This window comes from Pelecanus crispus, chromosome 12 (assembly GCF_030463565.1).
Source record: "Pelecanus crispus isolate bPelCri1 chromosome 12, bPelCri1.pri, whole genome shotgun sequence".
In the NCBI taxonomy this organism is placed as follows: Eukaryota; Metazoa; Chordata; class Aves; order Pelecaniformes; family Pelecanidae; genus Pelecanus; species Pelecanus crispus.
Genome location: NC_134654.1, coordinates 10152095 through 10172121, shown reverse-complemented (window position 1 = coordinate 10172121; position 20027 = coordinate 10152095). Strand labels below are relative to the sequence as shown.

General features: G+C 40.1%; 1 protein-coding gene across 5 annotated transcripts in view; it reads right to left on the bottom strand.

Annotated features, from left to right (window-relative positions):
- GTF2I (general transcription factor IIi) overlaps positions 1–20027 on the bottom strand; it is a 79482-nt gene that overhangs the window by 43430 nt on the left and 16025 nt on the right. For all 5 annotated transcript variants that reach the window (XM_075720286.1, XM_075720284.1, XM_075720285.1 and 2 more), the window contains 6 exons: positions 10261–10395; positions 9656–9839; positions 9431–9459; positions 8212–8260; positions 7456–7499; positions 5939–6016 (listed from right to left, as the gene is read on the bottom strand). In XM_075720286.1, coding sequence (XP_075576401.1) covers positions 5939–6016; positions 7456–7499; positions 8212–8260; positions 9431–9459; positions 9656–9839; positions 10261–10395 — 519 coding nt within the window. The remainder of the gene's footprint in view (positions 1–5938; positions 6017–7455; positions 7500–8211; positions 8261–9430; positions 9460–9655; positions 9840–10260; positions 10396–20027) is intronic.

Genomic DNA, 20027 nt, shown 5'->3' with positions numbered 1-20027 from the left:
ATAGAGAAGACTGTTGTCACAATCAGACAATAAGTATTTCAGTCAACTCAAAGTACATATGCGGTATCAAATACTATGAGTTACTAAAGAAAATTAATATTTAGGGATTAATTTTTAGAAGAAAAACATGATTATTAGGTGGTTACAATAACGTTTGGTTGAGACAGTTCTGCCTAATTTGATTGCTCAGATTTTCAAAGGGATTTTAAAATAACAGGATTTCAAGTGAGTAACCTATACAAGATTCTTTGTTTTACATGCATTTCTTACAGTAAGTGCTGCTTTAACCTGGTCCTGCCACTTTTTCTTTGCTGGGGTGTGAGGTTTTTTTCTATTTGTCTTTTTAACTCAGAGGAGCTCCCCGATTTGGTTCAAAACACGGCTCCAGAAAGAGCGGTACTGGCACAGCTGAGACCAAAGTCCAAAGATGGGAAAAAGCGGTGGGGAAGAAAAGGATCAAGGCAGAAGCCAGAGACACTGGTGGTGCTCTAGGCCACATGAGAAGAAATTCTCATCAAAATAGTGTGATTCGCAACAGGGGTGGGAATAGAACACAGCCTCCCTGGGTGTGCTGGAAAACGTCTCCATGGACTAAATCTGTTTTTATTTAAATAAACGTGTTCCACGTATGTAGCCAGATGGGACGGTCATTTCCTAAGAACTCTTCTGAACATGCAAGTATTGTAATTCGTAACGCACTGACACACAGAAGCATGCATGCCATTATAAGCAAATATCCTATTATAAGCACATATTTTTGTGTTTATTCCTTAATTCAGAAATCCTGACAGGTTTGTTTTACCTACATATTCTGCAACAGTCTCTATATTGCGTTATCTTCATGCCAAATACATGCTGTGACACAAACAACAAAGGAATAATAGGAGTCTTTGACATGTTCAAACTTGAAGAAAGATTTCTCTAGTTAGAGATGCACTTACTAGGCTTACAGCCCCTGGAATTAAGCACAGGGAATTCAATCCCCTCATCTTTAATGTCAATAAAACCTACAGTACAGGTAGTAAATCCATCAGGTTTCTTAAGTGACCCACAAAGATTATTCTATGAAACTTGATGCTTTTTTTTTCATATGATGATGTTTTGACCACGGAAAAAACAGTATGAAAAAATTGTTTCAGAAATTAAGAAGTGTAAACCAATATATTCTGCTAGATTAATTTAGTAAAGACTAGAAAATGAAATTTAAAAGAATTCTGAAAGTTCTACCACCAGGAGATATTAAAAAAAAGGCAGATACATTTCTGCTTTACTGCAGTCATGCACATTACAGGCAGATACATACACATCACATTACTAAGAAAAGCAAAAACCAAGAATGGTGGTAAAACCATTTACTTACACTGAGTTCAAATCCCTCAGCCTCAGTTTCTAATAGATTATGTCCTAACGCTACACAGCCAAACCTGTGCCACTTGGCAGAAGCAACAGATTTATCATCTCATGGATTGCATGGATTGCATCGTCAGCAATGCTCATTTTTTGGTCTTTTTTTCACTACACAGAGGGCAGCAATGTGAACAATATGTAATTACCAGGGTGTTCTGGTTTTGGCTGGGATAGAGTTAATTTTCTTCCTAGTAGCTGGCATAGTGCTGTGTTTTGGATTTAGTATGAGAATAATGCTGATAACACACTGATGTTTTAGTTGTTGCTAAGGTCTGCTTATGCTAGTCAAGGACTTTTCAGCTTCTCGTGCTATGCCAGCTGACCCAAACTGGCTAAAGGCATATTCCATACCATATGACATCATGCTCAGTATATAAACTACGGGAAAGCTGGCAGGGGGGCCACTGCTTGGGGACTGGCTGGACACTGGTCAGCAGGTGGTGAGCAACTGCATCATGCATCACTTCCTTTGCATATTCTTCTGTTGTTATCTTTTAATTATTATTACTACTATTTTATTTCAATTATTAAACTGTTCTTATCTCAACCCATGAGTTTTCTCACTTTTACTCTTCCGATTCTCTCCCCCATCCCAGTGGCGGGGCGGGGGGGAGTGAGTGAGCAGCTGGGTGGTGCTCAGTTGCCAGCTGGGGTTAAACCACGACACAGGGCAATATCAGAATGCCTTTAGGAAACACAACATCATGCTTTCTGGTTTTCTTGATATACTCTCTGGAATTTCCTGCTTTAAGATAGTATCTACATGCCAAGTCTTGCATTATGGAGGTTAGAGTACTGCCAGACTAGCTTTATAGTTTTAGCCCCATTAAAATGGACATTACTTCTAGTATTCTGAGAGATCTCCAAAGGAGAAATATTTTGTTGTTAGAGACACACTGAAAGATGTTTGTGACTTTCAACATTCCAGAGTGAGAATAAAAACACAGTTTACTTTCCCATTTTGGGCTTTTCTTCCAGCAGAAGATATTTTAAATCTCATTTGATTTTGGATGGATGTCCTATATTTTATCTGCCTCACTCTAGTATTTCCAGAAATTCCAAAACTGACAGCACTGTTCAACCACATGGTGCTTTAGAGAGAAAAGATGTTAGACAGTTGTTTACTCACTCTAAGCAGTTTATAAGCAAAACCAGTCAGTTCATTAGACAGCAGTTTATAAGCTGAACCAGGCAAACAGGACACATTGTTTACAGCTTTTTCCTTCAGCTTCCAGTTCTTTGTTTTAACTTTGAGGCGTCAGTGGTAACTGAAGACTTGCATCCAGAAAATTCATGGGATAACATGACTTTTTCAGGAAATGTTTGGTCCTTAGTCAGTAAGTTACTCAGTTGTGCTGGGCTATGTCTCAAAAAGCTTTGTTTTACTCTGTGCTGATTAAGAGGACTGAAGATGGTACATATCCCCGAGGAATTTTCTTAAGGTATTCTTGCTTCTTTGTTCCTCATTTAGTCAACAGTCAAAATCTGGACCTTTCTTCCAGAACAGGGTGTCTTTGGTGTCACCCAAAGCATTTAACACTGCAGTGACCTTCACGTTTGTCCAGGATACTGCAAAAAAACCACCCACTGCCATACTGCTAGTGCCCACCGGCGGAAAATTGCCCCTAATACTCTGTCAAAACACCCACATGAGGTTTTTTGATGGCTAAAGTCCCTATTTCTCAGTCATCTTATTGTGTACTGCTAAAACATTTCTAAATGTAGTAATTCAGTATTAACTCATGGCGACATCCAAATGCTGCGACCTACTGCGAAATAGTAAGAGATTAAAAGAACGTCCACCTACAGGTAAAATTTTCCCCCTGTTTGATTAATGGGAGAATTTCACATGCCACCGAGGCACACAGAACTTTGGTCAGCGTTACGGATTTGTGACGGGAAGCAAACACTCGGAGAAAAACAGTAACTGTGAAATTTCACCAGTAAATCATTTTCTCCAGGAAGCCCCAAGCATATTGCTGTTCTCTAACAGTTAAGTTGTTTGTTCTCATAAATCGATAAGCCTGGCTTTTGCTGTAGGGTATTTTTAGTAAGAACTATGACCCTAGCCATTTTCTTTATTTTGCAGCACGTCTCTACAAAGGCAATACTTGGGCAGACTTGCATCATCCCTCAGGAGCACACCTCGGGATAACTGTACTTTTCTAAGGTTCACTTCTCTGCACAGCACCATCATGCACACACAAACCCCCATTATGCCTCTTGAATTTATAGCTCTCTGTACCACCTTTGGCGTGAATCTGAGTGTCAGCAACTCAAAGAAATGAAAGGGAAGCTGCTTTACTCCAGGGAAGGAGGGATGACATGACATGATAACATCTCTCTTAGCTCACAGCACCCCATCCCTTCTAGCAGTATATTCGGTTTTGCCTTGTTTTAAATGCAAGTTTGGAGGACTACACTGGAGGGGGAAAAAGGGGGAATTATTAATAGAGCACCATTTTATCTGAAAAAGATACATATTGCTCTTCAACAATCACAAGATTTTAATTTAGAGTTCTGTAAAAGACAAGAGAAATTCCCCCTCCAAATCCACACTGCTTAGCATTTACTATGGAAGCATATTGTCTAAACAGGATTTTTTAGCTCAAACACGCCTCAGCACAATGGGTTACTATTCTGTAAGGAAGCAATTTCAGTACATACTCTCTTCAAACAGCACTGGATTACACTTTGGGCTATTGGCCAAATTCTGACATTGTTTTTATGCATGAAATGGAAAGCCACAAGGGACTGAAAAGCCAAAAGATGACAGGACTTGGCTTTGGAAGGATCAATGATTAGGTTGTCTCAAAAAAAGTATCTATTTACTACATTGTATCACGCCTGTAAACCCCCCCCAATCCCCTGAGGCTAGGCAATATAAAAATATGAAGAAAAGATAATCGTAACCCCAGAGAATTCCCCTTTCAAATTCTGAACTTGAGCGGTGGCATTCTGCTATGCCGTATGGTTAAGATCTCTCTGAGCAGTGCTCGTACTTTACTTGAGACGCACCAGTACGAGAATATTGATTCTACAATCCTGTATGTAGTTACTAAAGCACATTAGAAAATAATCTTGAGAATCTCTGTGTCTAAACATGGACAAAAAAATGTATCTCAATAATATATAATATTACAAAATGAAAGCGTTGTGGTTTAACCCCAGCCGTTGACTGAGCACCACCCAGCCGCTCGCTCCCCTCCCTGCTGGGATGGGGAAGAGAATCAGAAGAGTAAAAGTGAGAAAACTCATGGGCTGAGATAAAGACAGTTTAATAATTGAAATAAAATAAAATAACATAAAATAACATAACAACAACAATAACAGTAACAAAAGAATATACAAAGGACGTGATGCATGATGCAATTGCTCACCACCCACTGAACGATGCCTAGCCAGTCCCCAAGCAGTGGCCCCCCCGGCCAGCTTTCCCCCAGTTTATATACTGAGCATGATGTCATGGAATCCAGTCCAGGGTTATGGAATATCCCTTTAGCCAGTTTGGGTCAGCCGTCCCGGCTGTGCCCCGTCCCAGTTTCTTGTGCACCTGGCATAGCACGAGAAGCTGAAAAGTCCTTGACTAGCGTAAGCAGACCTTAGCAACAACTAAAACATCAGTGTGTTATCAGCATTATTCTCATACCAAATCCAAAACACAGCACTACGCCACCTACTAGGAAGAAAATTAACTCTATCCCAGACGAAACCAGGACAGAAAGGATGTGCTGTTTTGCACTTCATTGTTGAATATGCAGCTATCCTTCAGAGATGCGTGGCAGCTTGCCCGTGTTCCTTTGTATTGCTCAATTAACCTACTGACAAATTCAAACAGGCTGAAATAATAAATTTAGGGTTCTAGTTATTTTATGTCTCCATTTATAATCAGGACTTCTTAATTACTGTTCATTTCAACCTACAGAAGCAATGATTCCTTTTTTTTTTACTCCTAGTTGAGGTTAACATGCAGTATTAACCAGATACTTAGAGATGAGGCAAAACAACTGAGAGATACCTTAAAACATACACAGAGCCCGAGTCATGGACCTCACAAATGTTGTTATGCTTTGTCTATATAAACCTTTCAATACAATTTTGACACATATTGGTCATTCCATACAAGAAAAGTGACTGATACACTATAAAAGTTACTGCAACTTTTAACTAAAGAAAAGATAGATCCAAGCTGTGCTCTGGACAGTATTGTTACGGTTTATTTCCTGTTTAAAGAGGTCACTGGAATTAGTCTGCATACTAGACCCTCAGAAAAAAACCCAAGAAGTTCAAAAGACTCCTGGAATTTCTCCTTCAGCCCAAACACACACATATGGGTATGCTGAAGTTGTACTTTAGCTCTTTTGGTATTCTTCAGAATAATTTAAATGACAGCACGGAAATGTTGTATCCTAACAGAGCTCAGTAAATGCATGTTTAACAACCAAGAATAAAAAGAGAGGCACAAAGAGAGCAACACTTAAGTAATTGACCCTTCCATGAGATAAACACATATGAAAGTTAGTATCCTTACCTGGAATATTATATTGATAGTAGTCAGGATCATCTGATTCCTCCTTTACTGCTACTGTTGCCATTTCCAAAGAAATTCCTGTAGAAGCAACAAAAGAATCAAATATGGAAACTAGTAAGAACCAGATTCTTAAAAAAACCTAAACAAAACACCCTCCAAGATCCTAGCTGGTGTCTATTCAAAAAACGAAAAAAAAAAAAAAAACCAAAACCCCACAACCAAAAAAACCCAAACCATTTTCAGGTGTGGAGACACTAAACAATTGCTGAGCTAAAACAATGGTAACAAAGTGACCTGCTGGTATCTTATCTTTCAGTTTGGTCACCGTCAGAAGGGATTCAGGATTAAATGCCTCCCTACAAACTAGGCATCCTTGCAAATGCTGCCTTGGATCTGAAGAATTAAGAAGAATGGTCTCCTTCCTTTTTGCCCACTACCACAGCCAAAAAAAAATATATATTTTAACACTCATTGTGCTGAAAGTACTTCTAGATCTACTCCTGCTCACTCCTCTGTAGAGCGAAGTTCAGAAACAGTCTGCATCGAACTGTGCTGGTGATGGAGCAACACAAAAGGTCCTCAACTGCTCTTGGCTTCCTTCAAGTGAACTATCCCCTCCATAAGCCTTCACAGTATTCCCTAAAATGTTTTCAAAACATTCTGAAAAAAGGAGAATTACTTAAAATGCCTAGAAAGCAGCACTGGAAAGAGTCTGGGACTGACTTGACTAAAAGCTCAAGTTAACTCTTCACATACATTAAGCTAAATGTTAACCATGAAGGGTTTCCAAACTACAAGTTTAAAGTTGTGAAGCACAAAGAACTGGAGCAAAAAACTGGACTAAATATAAAAACTTAATTCTTATACAAATTGCTGAGCGGTGTAGTCCAACCCAACAAAAGGGAAATTCACAAGCTTATCTCTAGGCACACCTGTCATCTCATTGGCTTTAATGGGATTATTCATGCCTTTATCTCAAAGCATACACTTTAAGCAGATCACAGTGCCTTGCAGGATCATGTCCTACCTGCAGGGGAACTTAGGAATGCTTGGCCATTTTTTTTAACAATCAGTAACATGTTTTGCTATTTATTTCCATTTTAGCTAGAAAATGGACATTCTAACATTTTCTATATTTTAGTAATATTAACAAATAAACCAGGCTTTTCTCTCCCTATTAGGTATAAAGTGATCTTGAACTAGAACAAAATAAAAACCAAGATTTTCTTTTTCTCCATTTAAAACTAAACTATTGACAAAGATGTATTATTTTAGTCTACAAAATTTTACAAATCTCCTCCTCCTAGAAACGGAAACATTTGGCTAAAGTTAAATACTTGATAAAAACGCCAACTGAAAAGTGGGCATTTTTAACGAAACAAAAGTTTTTCTTTCTCACAAAGGATGTCTTTTTGCTGCTTTTTTCTTGGAGCTTCCTATCTTTGCTTAAATTCAGCCTTCTGAATACAAATCGACTGTTTATTTTTTTGCAGATAAAGGCAAAATTTTGAACATACCAGAATCCTCGTTTGGTTCTGTTTTCACTTGAATAGGAGGACAACTACAAAAATAAACAAATCAAGCACATTGATTTTACTTGACAACCTGTAAAGCTTGAGGAACTTTCCAGAAATGTGATATTCGTTTTTTATAATGTCAATCTCCCAGTATTTGTTTCCCAACTAGGAACACAAAAGTAAAAAACCCTGCATCTTAGCTTATCTGATTTATCTCAAGGGAATTGCCAGGAATCTCCCATCCCTACATTTTTGGGACATATACAATATTCAAAGCATGTTTACCATTTAATGAGAAGCAAACACAGAAGCACAGAAACACTAGCCATTTTGCTCCCTGTTTTCACATTAGCCAATTTTTTATTTATTCCAGACATCATCTCTTCATTTACTAACAAAAAAAAAGTATTTTAATTTTTTTAATTGAGGAGGGGGAAAGAAGCAACATTACATCTGTTCCCCATCACTTTCATATCATAAAACATGACAAACTTATCCCTGACTGACAGACTGTGAATTAAAACGCTCATTGGGCTAATTAAACCAAGGGAAAACTTTGCCATCTGTTTAATTCATAACAGTTTCCCCACAAATAATGGTCAAAAGAAAGAGAAAATTCAACTTCATGCTTTTGATAATCCTAGGCAAGCAAAAGTTATCCAAAGGTCAGCTTGACAGAAAAAGCACATTAAGAGAAAGATAAACTATATGAAAATACATAGTTGATACAAAAAAACTACATTATTTTAAATTCACCTTCCACCTGGAGGTATAATTGAATGTGAAGGATCTGTCATATGAGCTCCTGAAAGTTAAAAGACAATCTTTGAATTTCCTGTACTTCATTTACCTTGAATACAAATTGAAAATGTAACATTGATTTCATGAAGCAAAAACCTGTTCACATTCTACAAGCATATGTGCATATTTTCCGTATTCACAGATACGAAGGCAAGATCTCTTGTTAAATTGCTTTATTAATCTATGAAGCAATACCAGTATAAAATCGCTTCAAATGTGCATATAACCATGCTTTTCAGTGCTGTCTTTCATGATGCTAAATGAAAATCTTGGGAAACAAGGTTAAACAGATCTTCCACCTAGACTCTGCTAAAAGAAAATGGATTGTCTTACAGAGATTCCAGCTTAGTCCTAAATTACAGCTAGACGCAAATAGATTATATTTATAGAAAGCCATTCACCACACTGAAAACCTGCCTTGCTTTTTCAACAGATATATATTATTACCAGAATCTCTGTAATTTCCCACTCTTTGGTCTTCTTACTAGGCACAGACGACACATCTAATTTTACTAATCCAGCATCAACTTTTTCACCTTGAAGTGAAACTTTTCTTTTTTGATTACATTCCTATGGAGATTGCTTCATCCTCTTCATAAAACAAATCCTCACACATACGAATTTTGCAAGTAAAGCAACATGATCCCATGAAAGGAACAGAAGGAGGGGTTTCTTCTAGGCTAGAAGTGAATCTTTGCGGAGTTTTAAAAAACTCACTTTAGCTCAAGTTTTTTCATATATAGAGGCTTTCATAGGAACTGCGACACCTAAGCACTTCAGAAGATTAGATCAATTTTTAAAATGAGATATAAATGCCAAAATCAGCTATGTATTGGAACATGGAGCACTGCAAAGTCTTGGCCATCTTCTAAAAATGCAACGCACAGTCCTTCATTTATTCACTTCTCCTTTCCCTAGGATACCAGCCAATTCACGTTAAATTTAAACTCAGTAAAAGGATGAAGAATGCAATAGAACAAATTCTATCTCTAATTAGTTGCTCCTGGCGAAACGCATAAAGGAAAAGGTTGTAGTTCCATAAGTAAGGCAACTCACACTCCAGGAATTTCTGCGGTTTGCCACTTTATCCACACAACCAAAACTTGTATCCATATTGCTATCTAAACTAAAATTTTGATCTGTTTCTGTTTAGTCTGAGTAAATAGTAACTTACCTAGGTGTTTCTTTGGCTCTAGGAAAGGCCTGTGTGGAAATATGGAAAGAAAAACCCAAAGCTTTAGTAAAGACATCATTACTTACTTGGAAGTGTAACATTAGAGAGAGCAAGCACTCCTGTTTAAGAGAAACAGGCTGCAATGTATTTAATTAAAAATTCAAGTTAATTGGACTTAAGTACAAAACCAAAGAGGACAGACCAGTGCAAGAGAGAGCAAATAACCTTTTGATGACAAATGAGATCCCTGACTTGTTTTCCAAAATCCATTTCAGGGTTGAAACATCGTAATTTGCTGGATGTTTAAATGCAAGTCCTTCGGGCAGGCCCTGCACTACCACAGCAGACTGGTCCCTCTGAATCTTCTCATATGGCACAGGTACCACTGTTGACTTTCCTAAAGCTTTACCTAGAAAGAAAAAAGGAGACTGTTTCGAGGTGAAAAGCACTCAAGTTAGCAAAAGGACAAGTCCCTCTTAAAACTTTTTACTTTGAAGAGGACTGGAGCTAAAGCAAGGTGCAGATGCAAATCTCTACAGGAAACCAAGTACTGCTCACATTAACATGCACTGGAACCCACTGAGATACAGAAGCTTTCTTGAAAGAAAACTAAATGGGCTGTGCAATAATCTCAAATCGCATCCCACAAAACACATCAAGAAGAAACTATCCAATATACGTGTATGTTTTAGAATCGGCTACTAAAAGTTAAACTTACCTCCTTAACAGCAGTATGGTTGGAAGGCTAAGATCATACAGTACTCTCCTCCCAACTGGAATAAAAATTTAGAAATCCAGAACATCTATTTAGAAGACTTTAAAGCACCCACCATAGCAAAAGCAGAAAAAGTCCTCCACAGACTTTCTGAGAGCTTCCAGTTCCACAATATCCACTGTCAGTCTGTTTACAGGTGGTATAGTCTTTGTTTTCTGCAGTTCTGCAGCGCTCTCCTCTTCTGTAACACCTGGCCGTTATTTATAAAAATAAGACAAAAGTAAAATAAGAAGTTATTAAAACACCAGTACCTAGTCCCTCCAGTTTAGACTACAGACACTTGGGAAGGATTCCTGCCAGATAATCATAACTTATTTGCCTTAGAAGCAAATGCACTTATCTATGTACATGAGCAGTAAGTAAACTTAAATTTACACCAAAATTACTATATCCTGCTTACAACCTTTGTAAATATCACCCTCTGAGGTGTAACAATGATGAATTTAAGAGACACACCCAAGCAGCCTTTTTTTTGGCATGAAGAGGTAGAAAACACTATTAATCTCAGGAGACGATAATACAGTAGAAATAAAATGCAAAACTGCCAAGAAAAGAAGGACCAAGACAGTCACCAGGGAAAAGGTAAAATACCTGTGTGGAGGGTCCCATAGCTCTCTAGTGCTATGCATGATGTCTTACGCAGCAGTTATGTTATATCCTGTTTTGTTTATGCTGTATGTGCTTAGCTGAACTTTTTATAGAAGGGATCTGACTTTTGCCACAAAGAGCTTCTACATCCTTCAAAAGACAAGTTAAGTACACATCTCTTATTGCTGAATAGGAGGAGTTGCAAACAAGCCATAATCATGCAGAACAGAGAAGATTTCAGCCCCACACCTTGTTCTAGTGTCTGAGCAAAAGTCATTGCAAAAGGAGTGAGGGAATAACAACACTTTCAATATTAAAAAGCAAAAGGAAGTGATCCTTTCAGGTGGCAGCATTCCCTTCTTATCATTCAGTTCGTGCGAAGATTTACTGAGAATCACCCAGCAAAAATAGGGGAAAACAACAGATATTCTGCATATGAAAGAAAAAGCAAGGGAGATCTATGTTCCCGTGTGCAAGAGAATGATCAGTGTTGAAGTTGTGTCATGACTTCACCATGAGCAAGCACAGCACTAAGTCTGAAATGCTGCGATTTGCATTACCAGTACTGCTGGCATCGTAATTCTAAGCTAATACAAGAAAATAGACATCAATTTGAACAACTGATGACAAATCGGTTGTGAAATGAGCTGAAGCAGCAATGCCGTTAGTAAAAATGCATTTATCATCTTAAAAACTCGTATCTTCATTTAAAAGAGAAGCTATTCCTTCCTCTACAGATCACACGTCTGCTTTGTGCCCTGAGAAACCCACCTCCACGTGATATTTAGCTCTCCAGCTCTTCAGGCCTGAAACTTTTCCTTTCTCTGCAATATCACAGTGCCTACCATAACACAAAAATAATGCAAAAATGTAATGTTACTGTTTACCTATAACACAGGGGCTTAGTTAATGACAGTCACTAAGGTTTGCCTGGAGATTCAGGGATAAGAGACATCAGTTCCCATTTATAGCTATGTGCAATGTCGCTTTTTGGGTGTTTTTTTTCCACATAAGAGACTGATTCACTGAAAATGGCTTTACTGCCAAGTAGCTTCTCAAAAGTGTACCCACACAAAAATAAGCAAAACAAAAAATAAGATGACGACACTGCTCGCTTCCCATTGAAATGAAAAGCAGACAAAAAGACATAGAAATTTTCCTCCTTAACTAGAAGAAACCCTTATCATTGTTTTTTATTACATGATTTTTATCCATTTTCTTAAGCTCACATTATGCATCTGCCTCCCTAATCTCTCCCATGTTTGTTGGCCAATTTCAATCAGGTCTGACAAACAAGATCAAGTCTCAAAGACAGTAAGATTTGTAAGAGCTCTGCACAACTGGTCAAAGCTCGCAGCCATTCACCTCCTCCTGGCAGCACTGCTGGACACTTCTCCACTTGTTGGAGGCTACACAACTTGCAGGCTCTGTCAGAACTCTTGCCACAATTACTAGAGCACCCAGCAGGATTCAGGCTACGTCTAGGGCAGGGGATGCCTGGGGCACGTGCAACAAGACCTGGAGGGGAAGAGGGATGAGGGGCTGTATTTATAGGGTAAATGGCTCAGGAAGGGTTATAAGGTATAAGAATTGCATTCTACATATCTGGGAGTATACAGCAGGATTAGTCCAGTTATTCTGCAAAAATTATTCTGGATTCAGCAGGACTACAATGAAACAACTCCTAGCAATTCTCATTTTGCACTGAAAACCCGTATATAGTTGAGTACCTCTTATCTTCTTGTACTATCCAGGTGTTCTGGTTATTCAGAACAACCTTTCTTACCTGTCCTGATCAGCAGCAGACTGGGTTTGACAGTCCAGCCTACCACTTGGCTGGAAAAGGAGTCTCCCAGCTGTCACCATCCTTATAAAATGAATATACTACAAAATGAATAGACTGCTTTAAAATAAAAAAAGCCTGCTTACAAAAACTTTTGTCATGGAATAAAAAATTGAATACTTGAAACAATCAAATTTAATTTGGCAATTTTTTCTTGTTGCATGGCAGCAATTAGATGGCTACACCCTAAACTCTGTATAGGCAGATTCTCCAGCTTCCTGCCTTAAATAGATGCTGTTACGCTTATGAATTGAAGAAGAGAGTTACAGCTCAGCAGTGATATACAACACCTATTCTGAAGGTCCACTAAAGCATGGTCTCAGTGCAGCAGACTAAAATAGGCCATAAAGAACATCTGTCTTCAAAGCACCTTACTCAGAAGTAAGGGGAAAACTGCTCTTTGGAGGAGGCAGGCTGCATTTCTCCTGCAGAGCAGAGCACGCCCCGCTGGGTCATGCTGCAGACAACTGACAAAACCAGCACTGACCACATCTCACCGAAGAAACAAAAAACAACTTTAGCAGCTAAACAGTTTACTTCACTGAAATTTCCTCAGAAATGTGACCTGGAGATGCTACACAAACACCAGAAAAAAGGTGGCAGGATTCAATATCTGAAGCTGATGTAGCTCAACACTCCTCTAGCAAAAGAGCTGTCAGTCTCACAGCACATAAGACATGTTAAAACATCAGAAGGCTTTTAATCAGGTGTTTTTTAATCCCCCAGCTAAAGTCAAGAAGTGATTATAAGAGTATGAATGTCACCCCTGCGCAGACACTCCAAGAGGCAACTTAAGGGCAACAATTATTTTGTGACAACACTCATGTACGTATACTTCATCATTTGTGCTTAAGGAAAATTACTCTCTGAAAATAACTATGAGCAATGAAAGAGGGAAAGTAAATGTGTGTGTGGCTAAAAGCATTTTGCTTTGCTTTATAATGCATCCACCCAGTTCATCTGTGAGCTTTTTAAGGCCATCCAGTTTTACAGTTCAGGAAATTGGACAATAGCCTCAAATTAAAGAAAAATCGTTTTATGATTATCAAAGGATCCCTTAAACCACAAGAAAAGCAAATCACCTGAGGCAGAATTTAGGAGCCAGGGAATTTCAAAAAGATCAGCTATCTGCAGTAATTTTCTGTTTGTTTGTGACTCTGAGGGAACAAGATGGGTGGTCTCCGCTGAAATGTAACTTTCTTCGCAAGTTTTCTGAACTAGCTGTTAGCTTCATACCCCTTAACTGGCTAGGCAAAGACAGATCAGACAATCAAGCCAAGCAACCTAGCGCTAATAAGGCTGTAGAAGAGGCCAGTTACCCAAATCTGAAATAAACCCAGAAAAATAGCACAGAGTTCTGAGCTAGACAGGGCATGGCTAAAGCTAAAGGTGCTGGAAAGAAAAGAAATCCGTACTGGCACATGACCTGCAAGATTCTCTGTGTTCCTGACACATGTATGGAGCCAGAGAGGCAGATGATGGAAGCAAAGCAAGCACCCCCGAGAAGGGAGGCAGAAAGTGATCTTATAAAACTCTTTAAAAATAACATGTGTCTAGCTATGTAACAGAAGTTGCGAAAATGCATTTTTCTTTTCATTTTGAGAACTTGGGAAAAGGGGTAAACTGACTTGTGAAACAAGGGAAACTGCCAGTAACATAAAACTTAAGAAAAACACATTAATTCACCCCTAACACCATGAAAAAGGGCTGCAAAGGAGAGCATCAAAAATGCATGGCTAGCCAGGGCTGGCCATCACCCACTTCATGTAAAGCCCTTTCACCAGCCTGGGAAGTTGGGGAAAAAAGAAGGAAAGGAAAACAGTAGTAGAAGAGAAAAGGAAAAGTATAGGAGGCCACAAGTTAAAGCTAAAAGATAGGAGAATTAGGTCCATGTATTTCATGAAGGAACCTGAATGTACACGAGTCTATGGGACCTGATAAGATGCATCCCAGAGTCCTGAGGGAACTGGCTGATGATGTTGCCAAGCCACTCTCCATAATATTTGAAAAGTCATGGCAGTCAGGTGAAGTCCCTGCTGACTGGAAGAAGGGGAACATTGCGCACATTTTTAAAAAGGGAAAAAAGGAGGACCCTGGGAACTACCGACCTGTCAGCCTCACCTCTGTGCCTGGGAAGATCATGGAACAGATCCTCCTAGAAGCTATGCTCAAGCACATGGGAGACAGGGAGGTGATTCGAGACAGCCAGCATGGCTTCACCAAGGGCAAGTCCTGCCTGACCAACTTAGTAGCTTTCTGTGAAGGAGTGACTGCATCAGTGGACAAGGGAAAAGCAATGGATGTCATCTACTTGGACTTCTGTAAAGTCTTCGACATGGTCCCCCACATCATCTTTCTCTCTAAATAGGGGAGATACGGATTTGATGGGTGGACTGTTCGGTGGATAAGGAATTGGTTGGATGGTCACATCCAGAAGGTAGTGGTCAACAGCTCGATGTCCACATGGAGACCGGTGACAAGTGGTGTCCCTCAGGGGTCCATACTGGGACCAGTGCTGTTTAATATCTTCATCAGTGACATAGACAGGGGGATGGAGTGCACCCTCAGCAGGTTTGCAGATGACACCAAGCTGAGTGGTGCAGTTGACATGCCAGAAGTACGAGATGTCATCCAAAGGGACCTGGACAAGCTGGAGAGGTGGGCCTGTGTGAACCTCATGAGGTTCAACAAGGCCAAGTGCAAGGTCCTGCACCTGGCACGGGGCAACCCCCAATATCAATACAGGCTGGGGAATGAAGGGATTGAGAGCAGCCCTGCGGAGAAGGACTTGGGGGTACTGGTGGATGAAAAGCTGGACATGAGCCAGCAATGTGTGCTCACAGCCCAGAAGGCCAACCATATCCTGGGCTGCATCAACAGAAGCGTGGCCAGCAGGTCGAGGGAGGTGATTCTGCCCCTCTACTCTGCTCTGGTGAGACCTCACCTGGAGTACCGCGTCCAGCTCTGGAGCCCTCAGCACAAGGAGGACATGGACCTGTTGGAGCGAGTCCAGAGGAGGGCCACAAAAATGATCCGAGGGCTGGAGCACCTCTCCTATGAGGACAGGCTGAGGGAGTTGGGGTTGTTCAGCCTGGAGAAGAGGAGGCTGCGAGACCTTATTGCAGCCTTTCAGTACTTAAAGGGGGCCTACAGAAAGGATGGGGACAATCCTTTTAGCAAGGCCTGTTGTGACAGGACAAGGAGTAATGCTTTTAAACTAAAGAAGAACAGATTTAGACTAGACATAAGGAAGAAATTTTTTACAATGAGGGTGGTCAAGCACTGGAACAGGTTGCCCAGAGAGGTAGTGGAGGCCCCATCCCTGGCAACATTCAAGGTCAGGTTGGACCGGGCTCTTGAGCAACCTGATGTAGTTAAAGCTGTCCCCTGCTCACTGCAGGGGGGTTGGGCTAGATGGCCTCTGAAGGTCCCTTCTAACCGAAAGCATTCTATGATTCTATGAAGATCTAGGCTATTAATGTGGAGTTCAGGTAATGAACACATATTAATATGTGAGAAATATGCAGCACGGGACAGCTCAAAAATTACATTATTTGCATTTCAAAAGGTTAGGCAGAAGGGGACTGTAAGGTGAGCCATTCAAGTGAGCTCAAATGGCGACAGCAATGGCAAAAAAAAAGCAGCTCAGTAAGAGAGACAGGGCTGATTGCTTTGGATTTTATTGTTATTATTTGTATCTGCACCGTTTGGTCAGTGCTAGGAATGTTATCTTTAAACTAATCCCTAAGCACATTATTTATTAGGAATAAACTGATGAAATCTTTAGAAGTAGATGCTTTAACTTATAGCCACATTCTGCAAATATTAAATAGAAAGTGATTGAAACTTAAATCAAAAAAAAGCTCTCAGGGATTCCAAGAATGAGCACCGTTCAGTTAATTTATCAGGCAGTTACAATCACAACAGAAAAACTCCCTCAAAAACTATGGGTGGGGCAGAAACAGATGCAAAATATGAACCAGTGCTTCCAATAAACAGAGTACAATGTAAATACTTTAAGTATTTAAGAAGCCCAGAGTGCTGGAGGCAGTCTCAATGTATGTAGCAAAGTGTCCTAGCTTTCCAGCAGGAACATCTGAAGCGTCATGCTTTTTATTAAGTAAACAAAGATACCCCATAAGCTTTAGCAATCAGGGCACTCCAGACATCTTTGTAGCATCCTAGGGAGATGGGGACCCCCAGAACTAAATCACAGTGCTAAGGTTTTACAGTCATACAGAGGCCTGGGCACAAAGGCAGAAGACCATCTTACATAGAGAGCTGCAGAAGAACAGAAAAGGAGATACTCAAGAAGGCGGCAGCAGCTACCATGCCCACAACTCTCCCAAGCAAAAAGGATTATGAAACTGTTCCCTAATTAGCCCCAGGCAGAGCCGGCCAGGTTAGCATTAACACATCACTAAACAGGCATGATGCAACCTGACTCATGTAATGTAAACCGGACAAGGGAACACTCACGTGATCCCTTCCACTAGCAGAGATACAAGGTCTTAACACCCAAGTGACAGACCTGGCAGGAGTAAATACATTATGTCTGCCAGCACTATTAGTCTGGGAAATGGTGATGGGCTATAGTCAGTGCGGCCAGGAGCAGCCATCCATCTCTTCTGGTCTTACAATTTGCAGAAGTGCAAGTTATTCCAAGTTACCTGCTGCAAAAAGGAAAGCGAAAACTCAGAAACACAACCTAGAACTACAGCTGAGTAAGTTCCCATTAAAGGTGACTGGGAAGAGCCTGTTCCAGCAGATACTCAAACAGAATAAGCATTTAGCAGAGGTTGTTTTAAAGAGGCCGCTCCCAAATAGCTGGAAGGAAACCTGGCATGAAAAAAGAGGTGGAGAGTTACAGAGGTGTAAAACAGCTCTGGCTTGGCAATAGGAAAGCATCCCGACAGTCACAGCTTTAAAAAGCAACTATTCCAACATCCTTTTTTCCTACTACACATTGTGTAAAGTGTACCCATTTTGAAGTGCACTGGAAGAACAAAGCTAAAGCAAGAATCATAGATACAGTCCCCCATTTGCAATTAAAACAGGTAACAGATTAGTGATGGCATGCATGCAACTCCACAAATGTTTTTTCAGGATTAATCCTCTGCCTGGCTCTTACTGGTTTTCTTTCATTTACTATTTATGTCTACGATTTCATGACTCCTCTTTCTCTTCCAAAATATTCTGTAGCTTCAGGAGCAGCAAAAGCCACAGAAGTCTCAGCTAGCCACAGAATAGTTTAGGGCCAAAGAAAATGACAGTGGGAAACCAGTTTCCACACTAGCACATCATCATCAAAAAGAACTGGTATTTTTCAACGAGCTGCATTAATGTCAAGGGATTGGCCTCTCAGCAACATAAAAAGATGTCAGCTAGTTACAGAATGGTATTTTCACCATAATACCATAGCACATAATCAGAGACAAAGATGATAATGAAGACTGTCCTTTAGATATTATAACAAGGACAAACAAATCCAATCAATAGCAGTTAGACCCCCTAATAACCTCTGTTATTAAAGTAATACTGAAAAGGTATTAGGCTGCTTCTGTACAGGTCAGTGGATTCAGTCTGTACTCAATTTCAAGTCTGAGGTATTCCGCTTTAGAGATGAAAAGCTAAACACTCCGTTTAGATACTGCTTCTGAATTACTAAAGCCATGACAAGTAAGATATACAGAATATAATCAGAGGTAATCACAATAGTAAGGAACAAGCAAATCAACTGTATTAATACTTTATTTACATCATTACTGGAGCATCCAAATAAAGTACCGTAGAAGGACTACATCCAGACTAGCAGTACAGTACACACACTAACTAGCAAGCTGCAGTGTCAGGGGCTATCTCAGCAGATTTAATCAAAGCCATTTTTAAGCACAAGTCTAAAATTAACCCAGAGCTACTGAATTAATAAAATATTCACACTGTAGCTTGACTCCCACCTATCATCTTCTAAACACAAGATCTGTGCATGATACTCTCAGGCCTGCAATATCACAGTCTGTTCAGCATTGCTTATAGTGAAGTACATAGATGATACACAGATGGGATCAAACATGTAAATAGCTTTACCCATTAGAAAAATGAAAGAGAGCAGCAAGACATGCCAATCAGAGCTTCAGCGTGTTAAAATTTGTGTTTATACCAATATGCTATACACTTTCCTAGGCTTTGGTTAAAACATACTGAAATCATGTATTTCCAATTATTGCCAATATTGGAAATAATTGCACCTGTGGTGATGCAATGAAGAATATTAACATTTTTCAAACCTCAATTGCAAGAGAAGTATTGGCTATTTTATTTCACAAAATACTTCTAGTTTGAAAAAAACTTAACAGTCAGGAAACTTGGAGTGCATCGACCTCTTGTCAGTAAGAAACAATGCAAGACAGATGATGACAAACAGCCAGCAAAAGGTTGCTGCCTTCAAACAGCTGGACTTCGGGGCTCTAGTGTCCATATGCACTTTTCCATGGGGGATGACTCCAGCCAGGGCCACAAATTTCTCAGTAGGAAAATTCTCATGCAGACAGCAACCACAGAGCTCGTATTCACTGCTGCTGAGATCTCGTGAAGTGAGCAAAGCCATCACTTCTGATGAAAGCATATCCAGAGCGTTCAGATTGCCTTCCAGCTGTCCACGATCTCAGCACCGTGTATGGGATACCACCAAACAGCCCCAAGCCCAGGTAGAGCACACTATGTCCACTTTTGCTGTGCTGCAGTATCATGGCTAGGGACACAAGACAGACACTTGGAACATTTGAGCAGCTTTGTCCTGCGCAGTCATAGTTTAAACATTAACATTTAATGTTAGAACAAACTATTTCTGTCACTCGGAGAACAGCAAGAGTAAGATTTCATTAGGAGAATCCCTAGAAACAGATCAGGAAAGCAAGCAAAGAGTGGAAAGCTGAGAGACAGAGTCATGACACCTTCCATCTCTGGTGTCCAGCACAGACAGCACCCAGCCTAACAAAATTGTGCCACTGAAAGAAACACAGAAAGCAGAGACAGAAGTAGTGAGTTGTACCTCTTTGGCATAGCTGGGAAGAGGCTGCCTGGAAAACAAGGTCTAGGCAGTAACAGATTTGCTTTAATCCCACACAGGTATCCTCCAGCCTATGGGGATGAACAGCTAGGGATGAAGTAGACTGATGCTCTCCAGTGTAGGTGTGATGTACAGACTGACTACTTAGAATCCCATTGGCAGTCCTTAAAGACCAAAGGATTGCTTGACAGTCTTTTTTGTGCATTTGAAACCTTCTTAGATATTAAGCTAAAAAGCTCACCTTCCACAGAGAAGAGATCCTGCACAGTGAACAGCAGCTTCTGTGGAAGTCAAAACCTGAAGTGAGGACAGTCACTGCATC